At 31.0% G+C, this 21021-nt stretch overlaps 2 protein-coding genes, 1 long non-coding RNA gene and 1 pseudogene across 4 annotated transcripts; 1 reads left to right on the top strand and 3 right to left on the bottom strand.

The window, feature by feature from the left end:
* Window positions 1–1969: 1969 nt before the first annotated feature.
* On the bottom strand, window positions 1970–3466 carry LOC116404056. Its single transcript, XR_004216983.1, has 2 exons — window positions 3314–3466; window positions 1970–2602 (listed from the first exon to the last, which is right to left on the bottom strand). It is a non-coding gene; the product is annotated as an uncharacterized LOC116404056 (long non-coding RNA).
* A 3454-nt stretch (window positions 3467–6920) lies between these two features.
* Window positions 6921–9341, top strand: LOC101209722 (12-oxophytodienoate reductase 2). The gene is made up of 5 exons (XM_004150106.3): window positions 6921–7221; window positions 7383–7523; window positions 7637–7767; window positions 8044–8217; window positions 8519–9341. Exons 1-5 carry the CDS (start codon window positions 7139–7141, stop codon window positions 9103–9105), a joined length of 1116 nt encoding a protein of 371 aa, XP_004150154.1. The 5' UTR covers window positions 6921–7138; the 3' UTR covers window positions 9106–9341.
* A 303-nt stretch (window positions 9342–9644) lies between these two features.
* Window positions 9645–13757, bottom strand: LOC101209477 (immune-associated nucleotide-binding protein 9). 2 transcript variants are annotated; one of them, XM_004150105.3, is made up of 6 exons: window positions 13617–13757; window positions 12537–12786; window positions 12170–12447; window positions 11837–12001; window positions 11626–11760; window positions 9645–10070 (listed from the first exon to the last, which is right to left on the bottom strand). In XM_004150105.3, the coding sequence occupies exons 2-6, from the start codon at window positions 12778–12780 to the stop codon at window positions 9867–9869; spliced, it is 1026 nt and encodes a 341-aa protein (XP_004150153.1). In that variant the 5' UTR covers window positions 12781–12786; window positions 13617–13757; the 3' UTR covers window positions 9645–9866. The 2 variants fall into 2 exon arrangements, with proteins under 2 accessions (XP_004150153.1, XP_031742101.1); XM_031886241.1 differs by lacking the exon at window positions 13617–13757 and adding an exon at window positions 13437–13452.
* A 1554-nt stretch (window positions 13758–15311) lies between these two features.
* Window positions 15312–17748, bottom strand: LOC101211456 (annotated as a pseudogene).
* Window positions 17749–21021: the final 3273 nt, after the last annotated feature.

Here is a 21021-nt window from a genome sequence, read left to right as displayed (position 1 = left end):
CCAGGCAAGTTGCTTTGATTCTTTATATCACAATTCTAACATGCATTCATACCAAGCTTTTTCTTCCTTTTTAATTTATACATCTCTTTCATATTCTGTTTGGTTGGAATTGGTCTGTTTTGTTATTTTGAAAGCTTAGGATAAAACGTCTCGACATAAATTGAGCGGTTAAAATTTGATTGTTTGATGTAAATTTGACGTCGTGAACTTCAACTTTTGAAAAGAGAAAGTGTTCAGATTAACGTGTTTGTGATGAATGCTAGATATGGATCTCGTCTTATGAGTTGGGACGTGTAAGGTGTGGGGAAGGTGTTATATGGGAGTGAGATTTGTATGTCCTAAATAGTGGTTTGAGTGTGTAATGCGTCAATGCTCACAAGAATTTCAACATAATAAAAAAAAAATTAAATAAGGAAAACCGTATTTGTTTTAATTGAAAATAAAACTGTAGATAATATAAACAAGGCAAAAACATTTAATTCCAAACCTCAGGCCCCCACTTGATCAGATGGACGACGACACTTGTGGGAGATATATCATCAAATCTCCATTCGTCTATTTCCTTCCCCATTGAAACAAGGGTGCCTCTATAAAATAAAAACAATTTATTTTCTACAAATATTTTAATATTTGTTGTAAAATAATATTTGGAGGGCTTTATTTTAAAAAGTAACATGGTGACACATCTCATTGGAGACAGGGCCTAAATTTCATTATATATTATAAAATTAATTTGGACTATAATCCAACCAATGTTTGTCTCTACCTCATCAAATATGGATCTTGAAAACAATAATATATTGCGACGATGTCTTATTATGGATTTTTATATACAAATACCAAAAGGTCGGTTCATTTTTAGTGTATAAACAATATAAATTATTCATTATTACTATCTTCAAATGAAAATCTAACTAACCAAATACTTTCTCATTTGGACTACCATCATAGCTCAAACCTTTAAAACGTTGATGTTGGTAGAAGTACCGTGTCTCAAATTTATCAATTTTATAAAACTATAATAAAAGGTTTACGTGAATAAATATTTATTTATTGTATAAATATTTATTTAATAAGTTTTAACAAATTTCTGCTGAGGCATTAGCATGCATGTGCATATCCTCATTTTTGCTGACACAAATAAATTTATTTGGGTTCAAAAGAACGAATTATTTTTAAATTTTGTCAACAGTACGATGTTTAGTTTATTATGTATTATAAATTCCTTTTACAAAATAATAGAAAACAAAAATATCCGCATTTCAATAAAATTTAAAACCCATTTTCCACACCAGCCATAGTTTTACAAAATTTCTAACACAAAATTTTCAAAAATACCCTAATCAACCCAACTATTTACAAAAAAAAAAAATTTACAAATTTTTATAATTTATCAGTGTATTTAACCGATCTTGATTGAATTATATCAAATAATCAATGTTATCGTTGATAGAATCTTATATTTTACTATATTTTCAGCATATTTATCATTTTCAATAAGTTTTTTTTAAGAATAGTTTGTTATCAAATTTCACATTTATCCTTTCTATTTGGAATAAAAAAAATTAATGATATGAATTCAAGGAGAAATTTAGATTACTATTGTTCTTTATTAAAAAACTTAGAGAAATATGGTACTTTAATTTGCAAAATATTGAGAGAAGTGTGGTACATCTTCTATGTTATTGTTACACTCTCCCCTATGTCATACGTTCAATCCATGACCTATCTTTAAACCCAGGAGATATACTCTCTCTCTATAAGAGATGGATTGAAAACCTGACTTATGCATTCTATTCTTACCTTGACCTGTTTTTTCAATTTTCCTATTTTTTAATTTGTAACTAATAAATCTTTACGAAATTTTCAATTATTTTCCATTTGTTTTTAATTATGAAAATTTATAATTATAGTTTTTAATAATTAAAAAAGAACACGGCTGTTGAACCATTTTTTTTTAAATGATTCATAAATAAAAAATTAAATCTAAATTAAAATGTATGTATCAATGTTTTACATCAATTTTGAAAAAAAAAATCAATGTGTCTCACAACCCGAATGTCGTCGATTTCAAGCTGATTATCATCGTCAACTTTGAACTATATATGGCTCTTGTTGATCATCTTGATTCTCGGGTTCTTGTTGGTACTCTTGTGGATCTGATATACTTCTATAAATGGTTCATAGTATAGATATTCATTATGTTCTCCATGACCCTGTTTGTGTCCATGTATGTATGAAGTTGATGGACCGACAACCACATGTATGAAGAAGATGGACTGACTCCTCAATCAAAATATCATGTACAAACCCCTTGAATCATAATACCATGGGCCAAATACTAACATCATCGTCATTGGACTACCATAACTAGTTTGACTTTGGGTATGTGTCATAGAAGACACTTCTTCCACATTATAGTAAACCTAATCGAGTTTAGCTTCTTCCACTCGAGCACATCCCCTATGAACCGGTGGAGGTACAATAGGTACGTTATACATATAATGTAGCTCCTCCATGTATCTCTCACTATTACTGGATATATTAAGAACCTATTGTTGATCATCTACAACCTCACGAAGCCTAACGTTCTTCGATCTCTCTGAATTGCAAAAAAAAAAAAAAAAAGTATATAATTTAAAATAATTATATGATATTTAAATATGTACCAGATGACCCACAATTGCACTCGGTCGAGTGATGTAGAGGTTTTGTAATATTAGTATATCAATTGATGTATTCTTGAGTCACGTCTCAGTCGATTTACTGAATCAAAGCTCCCATTGCAATAAATCTTCATTGAGATTATTGCTATTGCATTATCAAATGTGCGACCTTGTTTAGTCAATCTGTATTTCTCAAGTCAATGTTGTGTAGAAGTGACTTAGTATTGCATTTTGATAGGATATCTTATTTAAAATTGAAGTGTTTGATCACTGTATCAGTATAATGTCACTCCCTAATATGAAAACATATGAGAAAACTGATGATTCGCTATATGTCTTGACCGTTCTTACAAAATTGAACAAATTGTCCATTACGTTTTTGCAAGTAAGCTCCTAAAAAATCTGAAACATCACATATTACATTATAAATAAATAAATAAATAAATAATAAGTATAAAGAAATCCAAGTTTTAGTATTTGATTATGCTTAAGAAGGTCGTCAAACATGTACATGTACTAATTAACTACATGAGTAGCTGATATAGTTACACAAAATTAGTCTCTTCATATGTATTAATAGCCTAATATTTTAGATTTTGAATTAACTATATTCGTCGGTTGGTCTAAATGAAAATAAAATAACATACCATGAATCATATGCGGGTTCAGATAGTAGATGATGGTTGACATGTTATGTTGAAGTTGTGGAGAAGTTTTGGGTGAAAATAATGGTAAATAAAGAAGTTGGGGAGAGAAAGAAGATGAGAATTTGACTGAAATGAAGAAGGGGGCAAGGATTTAAAAACTAGAAGGAGGGGTCTTCCATGGAGGAAGAGGATGGGTCTTGGTGCATGACCTATCAACTATCAAGTCATGTGTTTCACGGGCAACGGTAGGTGCAGCAGACTTCAATTCACAGGTTGACTCTACTTCGGTGGTAACATTTTCAAACCATAATCTATGTATAGCTTTTTAAAAAGAATAGAGGTCATGTGTTGAAAATACATTATCCTCCTCAAAACTACCGCAAATTGATAAATACTTTGACAACCACCCTATTTCACTAATTTTTCTTCAAATCCAATATTTTTAGTACATATACATGTAAACTGTTATTGTTTCTAACTTGTAGGCTATAACTAGAGAAAAAAAATTAAAAATGTTTATCATCGTTACACGCCCTTGGGATTGACTTCTTAATAAATTATTACAATGTATGATAATGACAATATTAAATAAGTATTTTACTTTCATTTATATGAAATCTTTACTTTCTAAAATAAGTTATCATTATTAAACCCATCAACTAGTACATATGTGTGACTTGTGGTTACACCAATTTAATTTGATATTTCAACATAATACATATATGTATGAAGATTGTTGGTTTGACTACTCCAAGAGGTTTTTTTTTTTTTTTTTTTTTTTTTTTTTTCTCAATCTACTCCTACTTCATATCAAAATTCTCAAACCATATTAAAATCTTAGCTTAGCACAAAATTAGTGAGAAAAAAGAAAGAAAGATACACACGTAATGTAAATAAGAACACTATTAATTATGAAAAAGTGGTGAGGGAGTAAGTTTGTGTATATTATAAGTGTACGGTATTAGCACTTTAAATAAGGTTGTTTGCATTTGTTTAATTATAGGGACACACAGCATATTGGACCATCCAAAACACAAAATTCTCCTACTATTTCATAAGTTAATTATTATATTGAGTTTTGAAGCACAATTTATATTATATACATATTATATGGGACTGAATAATTTCACCATCCATTCCCATTAAAAATTCTCAAAATTTGACACCACCATTTGTTTTTATTTATTGAATTTTTATTTTTTAATATAATTGAAATATTTGTCAACTACTCAAAATAATTTTTATAACTTATTTTAGTTGAAGTAATTTTATAAAAAAATTGTTCAAATGAAAATACATTTTTCTTCTTAATATTAAAAGTAATTTTGTCTCTACTGGAGGACACCGTACTAAATTGATTGGACCAACTTAATCAACTAGATCATGTGACCTCATGCATGTCATTATATTAGCAATAGAGATAAACCTTTACTTGTAGACAATACAGCGTTGACCTTTTCTATTTATTTGAGAACATGTGGTAATTACCCTTAATTGAAGATAGAGAGAGGTCGTCCCTTTCATTTCTGCTTGAGAAAGTTCAAAATTGAGAAATTTTATAAAGATATTTGATGCATTCATGGTTGAGGTTGATTTGAACATTTACCACACTCATGCAGTTGGTTTAGTAACAATTTGGTTGAAAAACTGATTTTGATCGACCCATGATCACCCTAATCACTCTATAATAATCAATAGTATGATACCATGTTTAGTAAAATTAATTCATAATACCAAAGTTTTAATTTAACAAAAGAAAAATATCAGTCACTACAACAAATTAGTTAGTTTATGTTAGTTTTTTTCACTCTTGTGAACAATGAATGAATGGAGTTTGTGAATGGGTTTCATATCAAGCTTATTTTGTTACATTGAAGCAATTTATATGAGAGAAAATATAAATCATTTGAGTCTAAACTTTGGTTTAGTCTATAAAATTTTTAAATTTAATTTTACTTTAATCATGAATTTTTTGGTTTCTATTTGCGTGTGTATATATTTTATGTTTTCAAAGTTTACATTTTTAGGTTTGTGTTTTTGGGTGATGGAAATTTTTTAAAATTAATTTTAACAGTGACGTGTGAAAATTAATGGTGATTAGCTAATTACTTTTTTTTTTTAATTAACTAATAAAAAGCAACACAAAAACTAAAAACTACTAGGTTGGTGAAATTTTGAGGATAAAATTGTAGTATCTTGAAATCAGACTAGATAAAAAAGTAATATTTTGAAAGTAAACCAAATATGAGTTGGCCTAAAAGTTCAGTAGAAATTTTAGCCTTGGATTCAATTCATTGTGGTCTATTAAATATCATAAATAAAAACATTTGTTTCACCCATTTTTTATTTATAAAATTGTTTGATTTTAAGTTGTGTACTTATTATCTGTTTACTTGGTCATAAAAATGTAGCAACATTGGTGGACATAAAAAAAATTGTGAGATTAGTTTACAACTCATATCACTCACTAACAGATATCTTCGTTTCGTATATTGAACTTAAATACATGATATCAACAAAGCAATCATGGTCTGTTATCAATGAAAAATTAAAGTAGAGTTAAAAGCAAAAGTACAAGTACCTTTGAATATCATATTTTGTAGACAGAAATTAAAATATTTGTTCTCATCAATTTTTTTTTTTATAAATGTGTTGAATTTTAAGTTACATTATTCTAGTAATTTTGAGATGTACCGGTTGTTTTGTTGAGCATGCCCAAAACGTAGATTTATGAAATTATTTTTCTTTGTTTTTGAATTTTTTTTTTTTTAAATTATGAATTTATTATACAATGTTACATTTCCAAAATTCACATTCAAACATACAAATTTTGAATTTTGAATGATTCAAATTTCAAAATTTTGAAGTACAATGAAAAAAAAATTGTTCTAAAACAAATTTTGAGTCATGAATCAAACCGTTCCTAAAGTTTTCTCCCCCAAAAGTAAGATAAAATTAATGTCACACCAATAAATAAACAAATCCAATGACAAGTTAAGCGAAGAAGGTTAAACTTTTATAAAGGCAAAACTTTATTAAAGTAAATTTTTGTTTCAAAAGTTATGAATCTTATTCACTCAATAACAATTCAACGTTAGCCTTTTCTCCTTTACTCACTTTTCATTCACCATCTGGGCCTAATTTCAAGAATAATGTTTTTTTTTTCAAACTAATAACAAAAGTAGATAACCATACAAAAAAAAAAAAACAAACAAAAAGAAGGATTTAAATGAAAACGTTGAGGAGGAAATTCGTGTACCCGATCCATGACTTTTTACATGTCAAACAACATTAGTGGTAAGTCCACTGCAGACGAGGTCATGAAGTAGTTTACTGGGTATACAACTTCGATGCTAACTTGTACACGACTTAATTTATTTAATCGTGTACCGGGTATACGACAACTTAACCACCTATTTATTTTTTACAGTACTTTTACAACAATCCTTTTTTAATTATTTAAACAGCATTATTTTTTAAAAAAATCCATGGGTGCATGGCTTTTTGTTTCAAATTTAGTTTTATAATCATCATTTTATATGTATATATACAAATTAAAAGTTCAGAGGATCATAACAGATGACATTTTATGTAGTAAATCGATAAAGTTCTAAAAATATTTTAAGCAATAGAAACTTTACACACAAAATGGAAACTTTACAAACCCATCAAACCCAAAAGTGAAGGTTTGGAGATATACTCCAACCTTTTGGTAATTTAACCAGTTCTATAAATAGCTTAATCCTCGCTTTCCATCTGAATTTTGTGCAAAGGAAGAGGAACACATCAACACACCAAGAAAACACTAAAGTTAAAGCAATAGAAATGGGTGAAAACAACAATGATCAAACTCCCACCATTCCTCTCCTCACTCCTTACAAGATGGGGAAGTTTAATCTTTCTCACAGGTACTTCTATCCATCTATCCATTTCTCACCATTTCCATCTACCTGTCTTTCAAGTATATATTATCCAAAGTCAGATTGTGGCTCATAAGTTTACCATATGTCATCTTCAGTCCCTGGTCTTGCTTATATTTTTCCTGATGGTGATAAAAAAATTTCTTCAGAATTGTATTGGCTCCATTGACAAGGCACAGATCTTACAACAATGTTCCTCAGGAACATGCAATCTTGTATTACTCCCAGAGAACCAGTAAAGGGGGTTTCTTAATAGCTGAGGCGACTGGGGTTTCTGAAAGTGCCCAAGGGTAAACATCTTCCTTTTCTTCCCAAACACAAAGAGCCTCTTGAGCTAAACTTTCTAAGAACAGCATTTTCTTGAGTTTACTTTCACTAATCTGTTTGTCTTCTAATATCTAAGATATCCAAATACACCTGGGATATGGACAAAAGAGCAAGTTGAAGGATGGAAACCAATTGTAGATGCTGTTCATAGCAAAGGTGGTGTATTCTTTTGTCAGATATGGCACGTAGGGAGGGTTTCAGATTCAGGTGTGTTCTCTTTTTCAACATTAAAGACTAGTCCATACAATATTAGAACCAAGTTTTCTTACTTGAACTTGTCAAATATCAACTTTTAACTCCAAAACCTATTGTATCATCGACCAAAAAGTCAGACGTTTGTGACATCAATGAGTATTTTGCTTGGAAAATGCAACGGTCGTAGGAATGGATTTGGTTATTATCCACAACAAGCAGTTGATTTTATGATTTTCCAAAGTGGTGAACTCAATAAGCGTTCATTTTGGCTATATATATCTTTTGTAGGTTCTAAACCAAATGGACAAGCCCCAATCTCATCAACAGACAAGCCACTGTCCCCGCAAGTTGAGGCTAATGGTGATATTGAATATTTTAGTCCTCCAAGACGTCTAAGAACAGATGAAATCCCTGAAATTGTTAATGATTTTAGACTTGCAGCCAGGAATGCCATTGAAGCTGGTAAGTCCTATTTTCAGAAAACTAACTGAAGTCCTGCCAGGAGTGAATATTAAGCTCCTTTCGTGATTAATGATTAAGACTAAGAATTCATCAAGAACCACACATTTGTTTTACTCGATAAGACAAGTCCGCAAGGCATGAGTTTGGAAAAGTGATGAGTTAGCTAACCAAAACTGTTTATGCTTTTAAGCCTGATTTTATGTTCCACTTGTTGAATTTATGTATTTTTGGGTGAACAACTCCAACTGGGGCTACACTTCTTCTACTCAACACTGATAGTGGCAGTTGAATGAATATACAGGTTTTGATGGAGTTGAAATCCATGGAGCTCACGGTTATCTCATTGAACAATTCATGAAAGATCACGTGAATGATCGAACAGACCAATACGGAGGGTCTCTAGAAAACCGTTGCAGATTTGCTCTAGAAGTAGTTGAAGCTGTTGTAAATGAGATAGGTGGAGACAGAGTTGGGATAAGACTATCACCATTTGCAGATTTGATGGAGGCAGGAGACTCGAATCCAAATGCTTTGGGACTCTACATGGTGGAGAGTTTGAACAAATATGGAATTTTGTACTGCCACATGGTGGAGCCACGTATGGAAAGTGTTCCTGAGGAGAGTGAGTGTCCTCGTAGCCTCTTACCAATGAGAAAGGTATTCAAGGGTACATTCATAGCTGCTGGGGGGTACGATAGGGAAGACGGAATCAGAGCCATTGCTGAAAATCAAGCCGATCTCATTGCATATGGACGATGGTTCTTGGCAAATCCAGACTTGCCAAGGAGATTCGAGATAGATGCTCCACTCAACAAGTACAATAGGAAAACTTTTTACTTATCAGATCCAGTTGTTGGTTACACAGACTATCCCTTTCTGGAAGAATAGCAATTCTCATTTGGAGTGACTTCCATTTAGCTTCTTTAAATAAATAGTTGGTCTTTGTGTAATTTGGTGATTACATTTCCATTCCAGATGTATTATGCGATGAAGTGGATTATACAAGTTCCTGACTTTCTCTTATGTTTTGTTTTGTTCCACTGGGCTGAGAATAGTAGAAGCAAGCATGGACTCAATGACCAGATAAATTTGAACCATGAATTAGAATACAAATATCCAATTTATCCACACGTGTTTCATATAAATATGAGTATCGTTCTTGCTGGACGAAGGGATAGGGATATGCAATGACAGGAAATTGAGTTTTTTTATGAGAACCAGGTGGAAGTTTATCGGTATTTAGCCAATCTACCCATATTGGCCAAAGACATTTGAGCTCAATGGCTCTCTTGATAAGCACGTTTCATCCGTTCTACACCTCATATCATCCTCTTCTCCAGAACATTGATACACTGCGGCATCAATCTTCAACAGTCCATTGAAGGGTTGCTACATGACCAATAATAAATACTCATAACACTCATTCATTAGGCAATGGAATTTTCATATAGACAGAAGTTAAATGCAATCAGAAATGTATGGTAATAAAAGGGCCCTAGAATTATAGACATTAGGCATCATTTAATCAGTTTCACCGTCAACGTAAACCTCCGAAAGAGGCACCACAGTGGGGGAAGGAAGGGAAATATACTATTTAAGAACTCTTGAAGATAATATTTACTGCAGTAAATCTTAACACCAAATTCTCATCAAAGGATGGCACAATTAGACGACTCACCACGCTTGCGAAGCTCTTCCTGTGCTCTCTGTAGATGCTCCCTGAGTTGACGGATTTCATCATTAGATTTTCTCTGAGCATGTTGTGCATTCTCTTCTGCTTTCAGTCTTGCTGCTTGTTCTTCTGCCAGTTGTTGTTCAAGTCTCATAGTTGTTTCTCTGAGCTTCGACTCAACCTACAAAAAAAATAGGTACTATTTGTCAATTTGGTCAAAATACCAAGACACTCAAACTTCACACACAATAATGACACACTCTTTTTAAATTAAACACTGGTATGCTTCTCTTGCTCTCTCTAAACATGTGAAGGATATCTGTATGCCACTTGTGGCCTAAGAAAAAGGAAAAATTATTGTCAGTATGATGGGACCTGTTCTTGTGTTAAGTAGGAAATCTTTATTAATAGGAATTGCTACAAACGATTACAAATTAAATGAATATGAACTGAATTGAGAAGATTTCAATTCATTAACAGACCCTCCTCTCTGTATCCTATCTTGCAAGGATGAACAGATGACTCTTCTCACTCCAAATCCTCACCACCTCTCCCCCTAGCCGAGACTACTATTTATACTAAAATTTATAACTAACTCACTTAAAGCCCTACTTCTCACAGGTGCTATTTAATTAATTCTTCCTTTTTTTTTCCTACTATACTGATGAATGATAGGGGGTCTATCACAGTCATGACCATAAACTCCATCTCGTCAAACTAAATTAGCATGTGAAAGGTAAATTGCTCCACGAATTTTGTAAAATGAGAGGGATGAATTTCACTACTACAACAGATCTGATTATATGTATATGCGATTAATGAGGAGGTGTTGTTCCGTTTCCCTTTTTGGGAGAAGGACAAACTTTTGTAGCAACTAGCATGTTGATTTCAATGCTATTTTATGGGGAGTTTGGCTCAAGAGAAACCATAGAATTTGTAGAGATGTGGAGAAGCTGTGGAACAGGGTTGGAATGTGGTGAGGGGCCAGCGCAATACCTCCTCGTGGGCATCAATCACTAGGCCTTTTTGTAGTTATGATCTGGTTTCATTTCGTTGGATTGGATTTTCTTTTTGTAGTTAGTTTTAGAACTCCTTTTTTTGGCATGTCTTTTGACGCCCTTATGCACTTGTTCACTTTTCTCAATGACAGTTTTATATCTTTGGAAAAGAAAAAAAAACAAAGAGAATATTTTCCTTGTAATAATATGATAGCAATAATTATTTTATTTTGAATAATCTAAAATTCAATCTGTGCAAAGCAACAATTTTAATCTGTCAACATTAAATGGCCAACAATGTCAATCATAGTCTTATCATGACAAGATGGAAATCTTTCTTATGAATCTTATCACTCTCAGATTAAAAATAATAATAATAATAATATCTGCATTTTCCTATTGTTAAAGTCTAGAAAAAACAACACATTGGCAAGCTGGAGTTTGAGTCATTTTTTGGAAGAAACAACAGAGCCTTGGTACGCAGAATGGTCTTTGTGATGTTTGATCATTTGCTAGGTTCTATGTTTCATTCTAGGTGTCAGTAACAAAATCCTTTTGCAATTATACGTCTCCTTTTTGTTAATTCTCGTTCCTTCAATGAAAGTTCCTTTTTTGAGTCCTTGTAACATATTCTTTCAATTTTTCAAAAGAAGTTCGATTCTTTGAAAAACAAAAATCATGGCAGCAAAATAATATTACATTCATAATTAACTGAAAAACAATAGGACTTCAAATTACCATCTCTGTAATTCTTTTCAACTGCTCATCATATGAACGGTGCATCTGCTCCTTCAACTCCTTCAACTCCTGTCTGGTGTAGCCTTCAAGAGAATCAACCTCTTTTTGTTGATCACGAAGTTTCATAGCTCCTGCCTAGAAGATTAATTTGTTAACAGGGTATTTGTCCTGAAAACAATTGAAAAGAAATCTATGTGGTTTAGTAGTGTACCTTCAGTTCAGAAAATAACTCATCTGAATAGGGTTGTCCACCGTTCTGCATTACAATACCATTAACAAGGGAGAGAAGTTGTTGAACTTGTCCAACCTTCCTCCCTTCGTCCTTAGTCTTGTTGTCAAAAAGCACACATCGGTTTTGACACAAGGCAAGGATATCCTGCAACCATTGTAACGATAAGATAAATCAGTAGTTGGTAGTAATAAATTTTTACAACAAACATGAAATGGAGTAAATGATTGAGACTTTATGACCTTTAAAATTTAAAAGAAACAATAGATACATCCTAGAAAAGGAATAACTTAGTGCGAGCTACAAAAAAGCAACCTTTAACGGATCAGGGCATGAACGACCTAAGTAATCTTCCAATGTCTCCTCATTTTCTTCAAGTTCATCACCCCCAGTAAAAACTACAATCATGTAGTTGACAATTTTGCTACCAAACAAAGTTTGCAAGCTGCGAAGTGCAGCCTCTTCTTCCAGAGAAAAGCGAGTCCTGACTGAAAAAACTACAAGAACAGCATGAATACCATCCTTGGCCATATCAATACATTTGACAATTTCCTTGCCAACAAAATCTGATCCAGCAGAAAAGTCAAACATCCCTGCAACATTGAAAATGAAGGTTGTTTTAGATAGTCATACATTTTCCTTTGGAACTAAGTGGTGTGCCCATCAGTTAGCTCAATCATACCAGGCGTGTCAATAACATCTATCTCTTGGCCGTCACTCAGTACAGTTGTCTGCAACTCAGAAGTGACTGTAACACCAGAAGAACATGCCCTCGACTTAAATGCCTTCCTTCCAAGAATACTGTTGCCAGTAGCACTTTTTCCGTTACCCGTACGACCGACTAAAACCACAGTTCGAGCACTTCTTCCATTAGTTGGGGAAGTAAGGTCTAGCTCCCAATCTTCCTCTATAGCGCTCCCACCCATTTTTGTCTTAATGTAGAAAGTCAGATTGCAGTTAGTAGACTTCTTACTGTAAGGGATAATAATATTGATACAAGAAGCATGGATGAAGATACAAGACACGGCACAACACAAACACACTAACACATCATTTGTTAAAAAAAAAATGGCAAGGACGCATTCGTCAAAATATATGTCATTTTTAATAAAAAAAAATAAACTCAAAGTTAATAAACTAATACATTTATATAATTGATAAAAAAAAAAAAAATAGTTTGATGCATTCGGCTCTAAAAATTTGTTCAATTTCTAGTGTCTGATACATGTTTAACAAATGTTGGACTTATATTGACTTTGTACAACTAGTAACTAACAGCTAACAAATGTCCTACATGTGTCGGATACAAATTTACACTAGCCAAACTCAAGTGTCCATACTCTTAGGGAGGTGAGACACCACCAGATGCCACATACTAAGATAGAATAGCTACAGAGAGCACGCAAATGAGTATATTGACCCACAATTGAGCCATCGGCGCCAGACACAAAAGAGAAAGAGACCCAGAGTCCGACTAAGGAAATTATAGAGGCGAAAGTAGCCATTTTGAATATTCTGAAATGGCATATCCAATGATGGATTAGAAGACAGTAACTGCAGAAAGTTGAATTTGAAGCAGTACCAAAATCAAATAGAAAAAATCGCGTCGAAACGAAGATGAAATCGAGGAATCAAGTAAGCAAACGTGGAGAGGAAACAACTCAAGAATCAGAGTAAAACTAGAATTTATGGATACGGAATTGAAAGGATCAGGGAGTAAAAATTAGGAACAAAAAACAAAAAGAAAGCCGAAAATACTTACAAGTGTAGAGAACTGAGAAGCAAAAGTAGAATTCTTTGAACAGAGAAGAAAGAAGAACTCTTTAGGTTGGAGAGTGAGTGAGACAGCTGGGGCTCGATTTTTGTTAATGTAAATTTCAATTTATTTTCTTCCCATCCCCTTTTCAAACTAACTAATAATTATCAATTTTAATCATAAATTTTGGTTTAGACTAAAGTATCTCAATAAGTTATACAATTATATAAAATTAAAACTAAAACTAATACAACCAGTATTAATAGTAATAATAGGATAAATTTAAATTGATACTATTATTAGTTTAATCTTTAAATTGATACAAATCCAAAATCTGTTTAAAGGTATAATTTATATTTCTTCTTTTATTTTTTAAAATTGAAGTTGCAAGCAAAAATCATTAGTATTTACTGCATATGAAACCAAAATTAAACGTTTTTTTTAGTATAAATTGGAGTGGCATGTTTTGAATCTAAAATCTTTTAGTTTTTAGAACATATATATAAGTGTTAATTAACTATAGTTAAACTATTTGTTTTGAAATTTTTGGATTCTTTTAAAAACAAAAATATGTATTATACCATGGTTATAAATTATAGATTTAAATATTATTTTGATACGTGTACTCTTCTTTTTTGTTCATTTTAGTTCTGGTTCATTTTGATCCTTATACTTAATTAATTTCATAAATATATTCTTGTATTTTTAAAGAGTGATCATTTTATTTTGGATTCTTTTCAAATATAGTAAAATGAATCAAAATATTTATAAAATATAGAAGATTCCATGATCTAACATTGTCTATCTAGATTTTGAAATTTTTGTATGTTTTGTAAATATTTTCAACAATTTTGTTATTTAAACTAATTATTGTTTTATTTGTTAAAAAAGAATCTAAGAATAAAATTATTTTTTGAATAATTTTTTGATGTTTAAAGAAATATTTGAAACTTTTTAAAGTTTAGAGGTATTTTTTATATAAACTACAAAGTCCATAAAGACATTTTTTATATATATGATTTAACCTTTAAAATATATAAAATGTAGTTTTGAAATATTGCATGCAGATATGTATTCTCGTACCAATGATAATCATAAGACAATCATATGTTCAAACATTTGAACATATAGAAGAATGGAATGTAATGTTTGATTATATTCATCCAAGCAAAGTTTTCAATCTATAGTGAATAACTATTGAAATTTTCTAGGCTTCCAGCCATATTTATGTTGATTCTAAAAGCACAATAAATCTAAAATTCAGATTCACCACATCCTCAATGTATCATGTACCTATTTATTTTATGTGTTGCAGTCGAAAGATGATCAAAAGTTGTGTCATTTTATTTAATTCACATGGTTCAAATTGAGCACAAATTGAATTTGAATGAATTTTTTTTGTCTCAAACTTTTTGCTATATTTTTATTATTGTATATTTAAAATGCAGTGTTTAGATCAACTTTAAAATCCTAAAGAAATTGAACAAAGTTGTGTTGTTTTTTCTTCTTGATCTTTGATCATCATTATTAGATATTGTATTTGTTTAGTTAACTTTATCTAAAGGTTGTGTATGAAACGTAGTTTATTCTTATTATGTCATAACTAAGATATTCTTGGAAAGGGGAGACAAAATTTTCAATTGTTAATTATTAACATAATTCCCCAATTTTCCATGTTGCAATTTACCATAATACATGCAATAAGGACAAAAGTTAAAACTATTTCATATACATGAGATGATCAGAATAAACTGTTTTTTCTTCCTACAAGTCTTTCACAATTTATTTAGTGTATATTAATCACTTGTACAATAAAGCTATAGAATAAAACAAGAGCCTCCGCCTCCGCCTTTGCCGCCTCTGGGAGGTGGAGGTGGTGGTTGTTGTGCTGGCCGCGGTGGCCTTTCAAGAGCAACGCGTAGACGATCGTTGAGGACTCGGATTTCTTTTGTGGATTTTTTTTGAATTTCTTGTGTTCTCTCTTCTGCTTTCAATCTAGCTTGTCTCTCAGGCTCCAATAGTTGTTCAAGCTTGGTTTTCACATCTTGCAACTTGGTCTCAAACTTGATACTAGAAAATAGACCATGAGTGTAGGCTTTACCTCCATTTTGATGTCTAACTCCATTCACCATCTCTATAAGTTTCTTCACTTGTTCAATCTTTATTGTTTCATTCTAGGTTTTGTTATTGAAAACCAAGTAGCGGTTCTTGCTTGCGGCTATGATATCTTTCAACCCAACAGGGCATTCTCGACCCAAGTAATCTTCCAATGTTTCATCTTTATCTTTGAGTTCGTCACCTCCGGTGAAGAGAACAATAACAAAGTCCACAATTTTTGTTCCAAACAAAGTTTGAAAGGTTCGAATGGTAGCTGTTTCCTCTTCTGAAAATCGAGTTCTCACTGAAAAAACTAAGATAACAGCATGAATACCTTCTTTCACCAAATCCACACATTTAGTGATTTCTCTTGCAATATATTCTGATCGGATGTTTGAGTCGAAGAATCCTACACGTCACATTAATTCACATTGCCACATATAACGACTTTAGCAACATCAGTTACAATTTTTTTTTAATTATGGCTAAATATATGCATGTCCTATACTTCTGCCTCCCTTCCTAGAATTTTTGAAAGAAAAGTTGGGATGTATTTGGGAATACTTTTCAAGTTATTAAATTAAAAATCATATTTTGAAGAAAAAAAATCATGCATTTGTTGATTTTTAAAGAAAGTGGGTTTTGTAGAATAATTAAGTTGATTTAGGATAAATTGCAAATTAAATACTAACTTGTTGGAAAAGTTAATTTTGTGTGTTTAATTAATGATTAATCTCTCCTTTGCATTTGTATGAGAAATTCTATGCACCACTCTACCAACTTATATAAAAATTAATTTTAAAATAACCTATATATAAACTTATATAAAAATTAATTTTAAAATAACCTATATATAAATTAGTTTCAAAATAATTTTTTAGAATATGTTTGGTAACGTTATTGTTTACAATTTTATAATTTTTTCCTTTTTTTTCGTTTAAAACAAGAAATAAGACTATGTTTTGATGTTATTCTCGTTTTTTGTTTTTTGAAAAAGAATAAACTGAAACTTGTTTTTATGATCATTTCTTGATTTTTATTAATTTCTTGTGTTATTTTTTCTTACTTTTATTGTTTAAATATAATTTAATTATGTAATATAAAAAGTATTTAAAATTCATTAAAATATAAAAATAATTATAGAACATTCACAGGACGAAATAAGTAACGATAATAAAAATAGATTTTATCAGTCATATGTGATTAAAATTTGATCTGAAATATCAATTATTTTTATTTTTCATTTTTCTTACATTAATTTTATCCTCACCCATTTAATGACTGATCATGACTATTTTATGCTTTCATTAATTCTGGTTATTGTACTTTCAAACATACATTTTTTTAATAGACGTGAGATTCTGGTTATTGTACTTTCAAACATACATTTTTTTAATAGACGTGAGATTGAACATTTGACCAAAATCACTTTGACCAAAATCGGGTCAATTTTTGAAGTACATGATAATCAAAAGTGAATAGTTTGAGAGTACACAAACAAAAATGAACTAAATCTTAAACGATCCTATAAAATTAGGGCTAGTATGCTTTGATCATGTGCATTCAATTTCTACCACTATTATAACTTTTGGCCAAATTTAATGCTTACACAAGTTAATTAAGAGACAATTTATACATTCGAAAACATGAGAATGTAATCATAACTAACATTATATTTCAACAGTGTAGTTTTGTAATTTATGTTGAAAATTAAAATGAAGAAACATAAAATTGAAAAGTTTAATTAATTAAATACTTACCGGGAGTGTCAATAACATTTATAGTTCGGCCATTTTTTCTAACATATGATTGTAATTCAGAAGATTTAGTAATGCCAGAAAGAACTCGTCCTAGATATGAATGCCTTTCTTCCGAGAATACTATTTCCGGTTGCACTTTTTCCATTTCCTGTAGGACCAATCAACACGAATGTAAGAGGAGACACCATTTTGTTTGAATATGATTTTTGGCTCAATCCAATTACCATATAATTATAAGACAATTTTTCTATCCTCTTCTATAACCATATAAATGCTTTGCTTTTGATGTGGATGTGATTAAAGTTGTGGAAAATTATGCAACATAAATCCTTACACAAGCAGCATAAATTCTTATAGCTTATTCTTGTCCAAATTGATTCCTTTGCTGGACTCAACCATTTCAACATTAATCAAAATGTTGAGGTCATATATGTATATCACGTGAGTGACATCAACATATTTATCAATTTTTACGTCTTTTATATTATTTAATTGTTGATTTTGTAATAGTACCGCACTAAACTTACTTTTCAAACAAAAATCTTTCCAAAGAAACTAAAGAAAAGATAAAGAATCCTACTGTAGTCGAACAAGTCCTCTATCCAAGTGGAGTGGATATATATATGAATAGAGAGAAAATTTCCTGTTGACTTTTTGACCCTTAATCTCAAATTAATTTATTTTAATTATTCAATTAATTTATGTTTTGATGATAACAAATCTGATTTTTTTATTGACAATTTTATTAATTTGAATAGACCATATAGTAGAGTTTGGAAAAGTTATTCCAACGCCTCTTGAATCACCCAAATCAAAGTTCAAATGAAGAAAATATTGCAAAAAGAAGCTTAACGAAAAAATATCCGAGATGATGATGTGGCGACCAAGCATTCTATTTGAACCAATTAGAGAAAGCCACTTGGAGCAATGGAGGAGTAACAAATGTGGCTTTTGGTTATGTTTTACTGGCTTTTACAAAGAAAATGAATTTAAAAAGAAAATGAATTTAATATTATTATTTTTTCTTGTGTCTGACAGCTAGTTTTTTTAAAAGATGGCGAAGTTGCTTTATTGGTTTCTTTTTAAACAAAGTATTTTGAAAAGACATATTATTATATTATTATTTGTATTGTGTTTAACGGCTAATTAAGTTTAAATCTCAACCATTCATTTTTCTTTTACTTATATCTAATGACCAAAAATGATTTTGAATTTATCTTTCATCTCTTTTTAAATACTTCACTTTTCCCAAATTTTAAATAACACAAGATCATTAAATTAATCTTTACAATCCTAAAAAAAAGCAAAAACTAACATTGTTATTCTCTCTAAAGCTTCCAATTTTTATTCTTTTCATCTTATTCTTGAGAGCTTCCTATTGTATTGTGAGGATTAAATTTGTGAGCTTCAAATTGTATACTCACTCTTTTAGAGAGTTTTCTTTTGTGTGATTTAAAAACTTCGAGATATTGTAACAGTTGGATCCTAACCCGTGGAAAGGATCGGGTTTACTCTTGAATCCGAAAAAGGAGCAAGAATTGGTTCTGCTCAAATCTGTGGAAAGAGTCAAAAGAAGATTTTCAATGAAAATCCCAAGAGGTGCTTGAAAAAGTGGATGTAGGTTGAGTTTAACCGAACCACTATAAAATTACGGTGTCTTCTTCTCTAACTCTTTTCTAATTATTTTTTAATTTAATTTTAGCTACATATTCTTATTGGTTGAGTTTGATTGCATACTTCCATTCATATCTTTTTATCAATCTTGTTATTTAACAAAGTTTACAAAGTTCTTTATTTAAATTAAAAAAATATCTAATTAGTTGATTTTACTTTTATTTGTCAAAAAGTTTATTTAAACCCTATTCACCCCTCTAGGGTTGCCGTACCGATCCAACATTCCCATCATAATCGAACAATTACTATAACAAAAAGGGGATTTCAACTTTCTATATTGTAACTTTCCAATGTTCCAAAGGACTAGGTTCCACCCTTCACACTCACGCATCTTTACCTTCATTTTTTAGGATCATGTGTTTAAACCATTGTTTTGATAAGTTAGTTTCTTATAGTTTGTTAAGTGTGACAATTGTATAAAACTCGTGGTTTGTATAAACAAAGCTTAACTATTAATAAAGTATTATTTATTCTATTTTATGATGGGTGTGTAACTCAATCCAATAAACTATAAGCTTCAAAAGTATCATATGTAACTTGAAAAGTACAGAGAAACATATAAGTAATCATCATCAAGTCATATTCCAAAAGATCTATAGTATATGGATAAGGTATGAGTATCTTATTCTAACAATATTATGGATACAACCTATTTTGTAAATGTTAGTAAACAATCTGTTCCAAATCATTCATGTAAATACATGCAAGTGAAGGTATCCAATACCAAAGAATTTGTATAAGATCGAACCACGAAATATATAGTCTCTCCTTTTTTAACACTGTTGATTGAAAAGATTGATATTTCAAAACAATAACCATATGTAACTCGATTTTCGTTGTGCATGAGTTGTGGACTCCTATCTATGGGCGACCGTCCTTTGGGTGAGAATATGACCTAAGTTGCTAACTCAATAAATCTACCACTTTGGGACGAAATTGAATAGAGAGTTGGAAACATAACTACACCAAATGAAATTCAATAATTTCCATTGTTAGGAAAAGTAGACGAGTGTTTCCTTAAGTTTTGAACAATGGGACCCCTCCCTCTCACTAGACTAAGGGGAATTTTGCTATGGTTGGACCATAAATAATAGATTGTTTATTAGAAGATCAATGATATGTAAGGATCAATAAGAGGTAATTACAAAGATAAAATGATAATTTGACTAGGCTAAAATTATGAACACTTGTGAATGATCAACTTACTTGTAATGGTTAATTAATGAACACAAACTTTTTTTTTTGTAGTGCTGGTCAAGACGAATTTTGTCACCCAAACCCATGCCAATTAATTTTACCAAATCACGCACACCAAGTACTAGTCTTAGTAACAAGTCTAAGAGGGAACTCAAGTGAAGTGACACACAACTGACTCTCAAATAAACTAGTTTCCAACCACAGTAAATGAAGTGGGGGATGGGGGTTGAGTCCAAGTTGATTGACTAAGAAAAATTTATCTCAAAAGAATCTAGGTTGGGTTGTGATGATCTCTTATCCTAAGAATTCATTCATCAAACTATCATTACTTTATCTATATGCAACTTTCACCTAACCAATTTAATTACTTAAGATAACTAAAATGTCCCCAAGGTTCTCATTGTTCTAATCCAATACAATTAAACATGCAATATTGAATTTTTCAATTGCATCAAGTTCAAGAGATCTTTAGGTAGAATGTTTAATTTCTATGCGTCTAACATTCAATAGGTTTAATTCTAAGTTGGTTAGAACAATGCGCATCAAAGTAGATTTGCAGTTCTAAGTTTCATCGAACAAGTTTCTATGAAACTCTTTACGATGCAAATTTTGTGTCATTAAATTTAATTTTTTTAATCAACCACACGCGTGTGTAGTTCTTCTTCTAAACGATCATGATACGC

Source organism: Cucumis sativus, chromosome 5 (assembly GCF_000004075.3).
Source record: "Cucumis sativus cultivar 9930 chromosome 5, Cucumber_9930_V3, whole genome shotgun sequence".
NCBI classification, from domain to species: domain Eukaryota; kingdom Viridiplantae; phylum Streptophyta; class Magnoliopsida; order Cucurbitales; family Cucurbitaceae; genus Cucumis; species Cucumis sativus.
The sequence above is the reverse complement of the archived record's forward strand: the minus strand, read 5'-3'. Positions and strand labels throughout refer to the sequence as shown.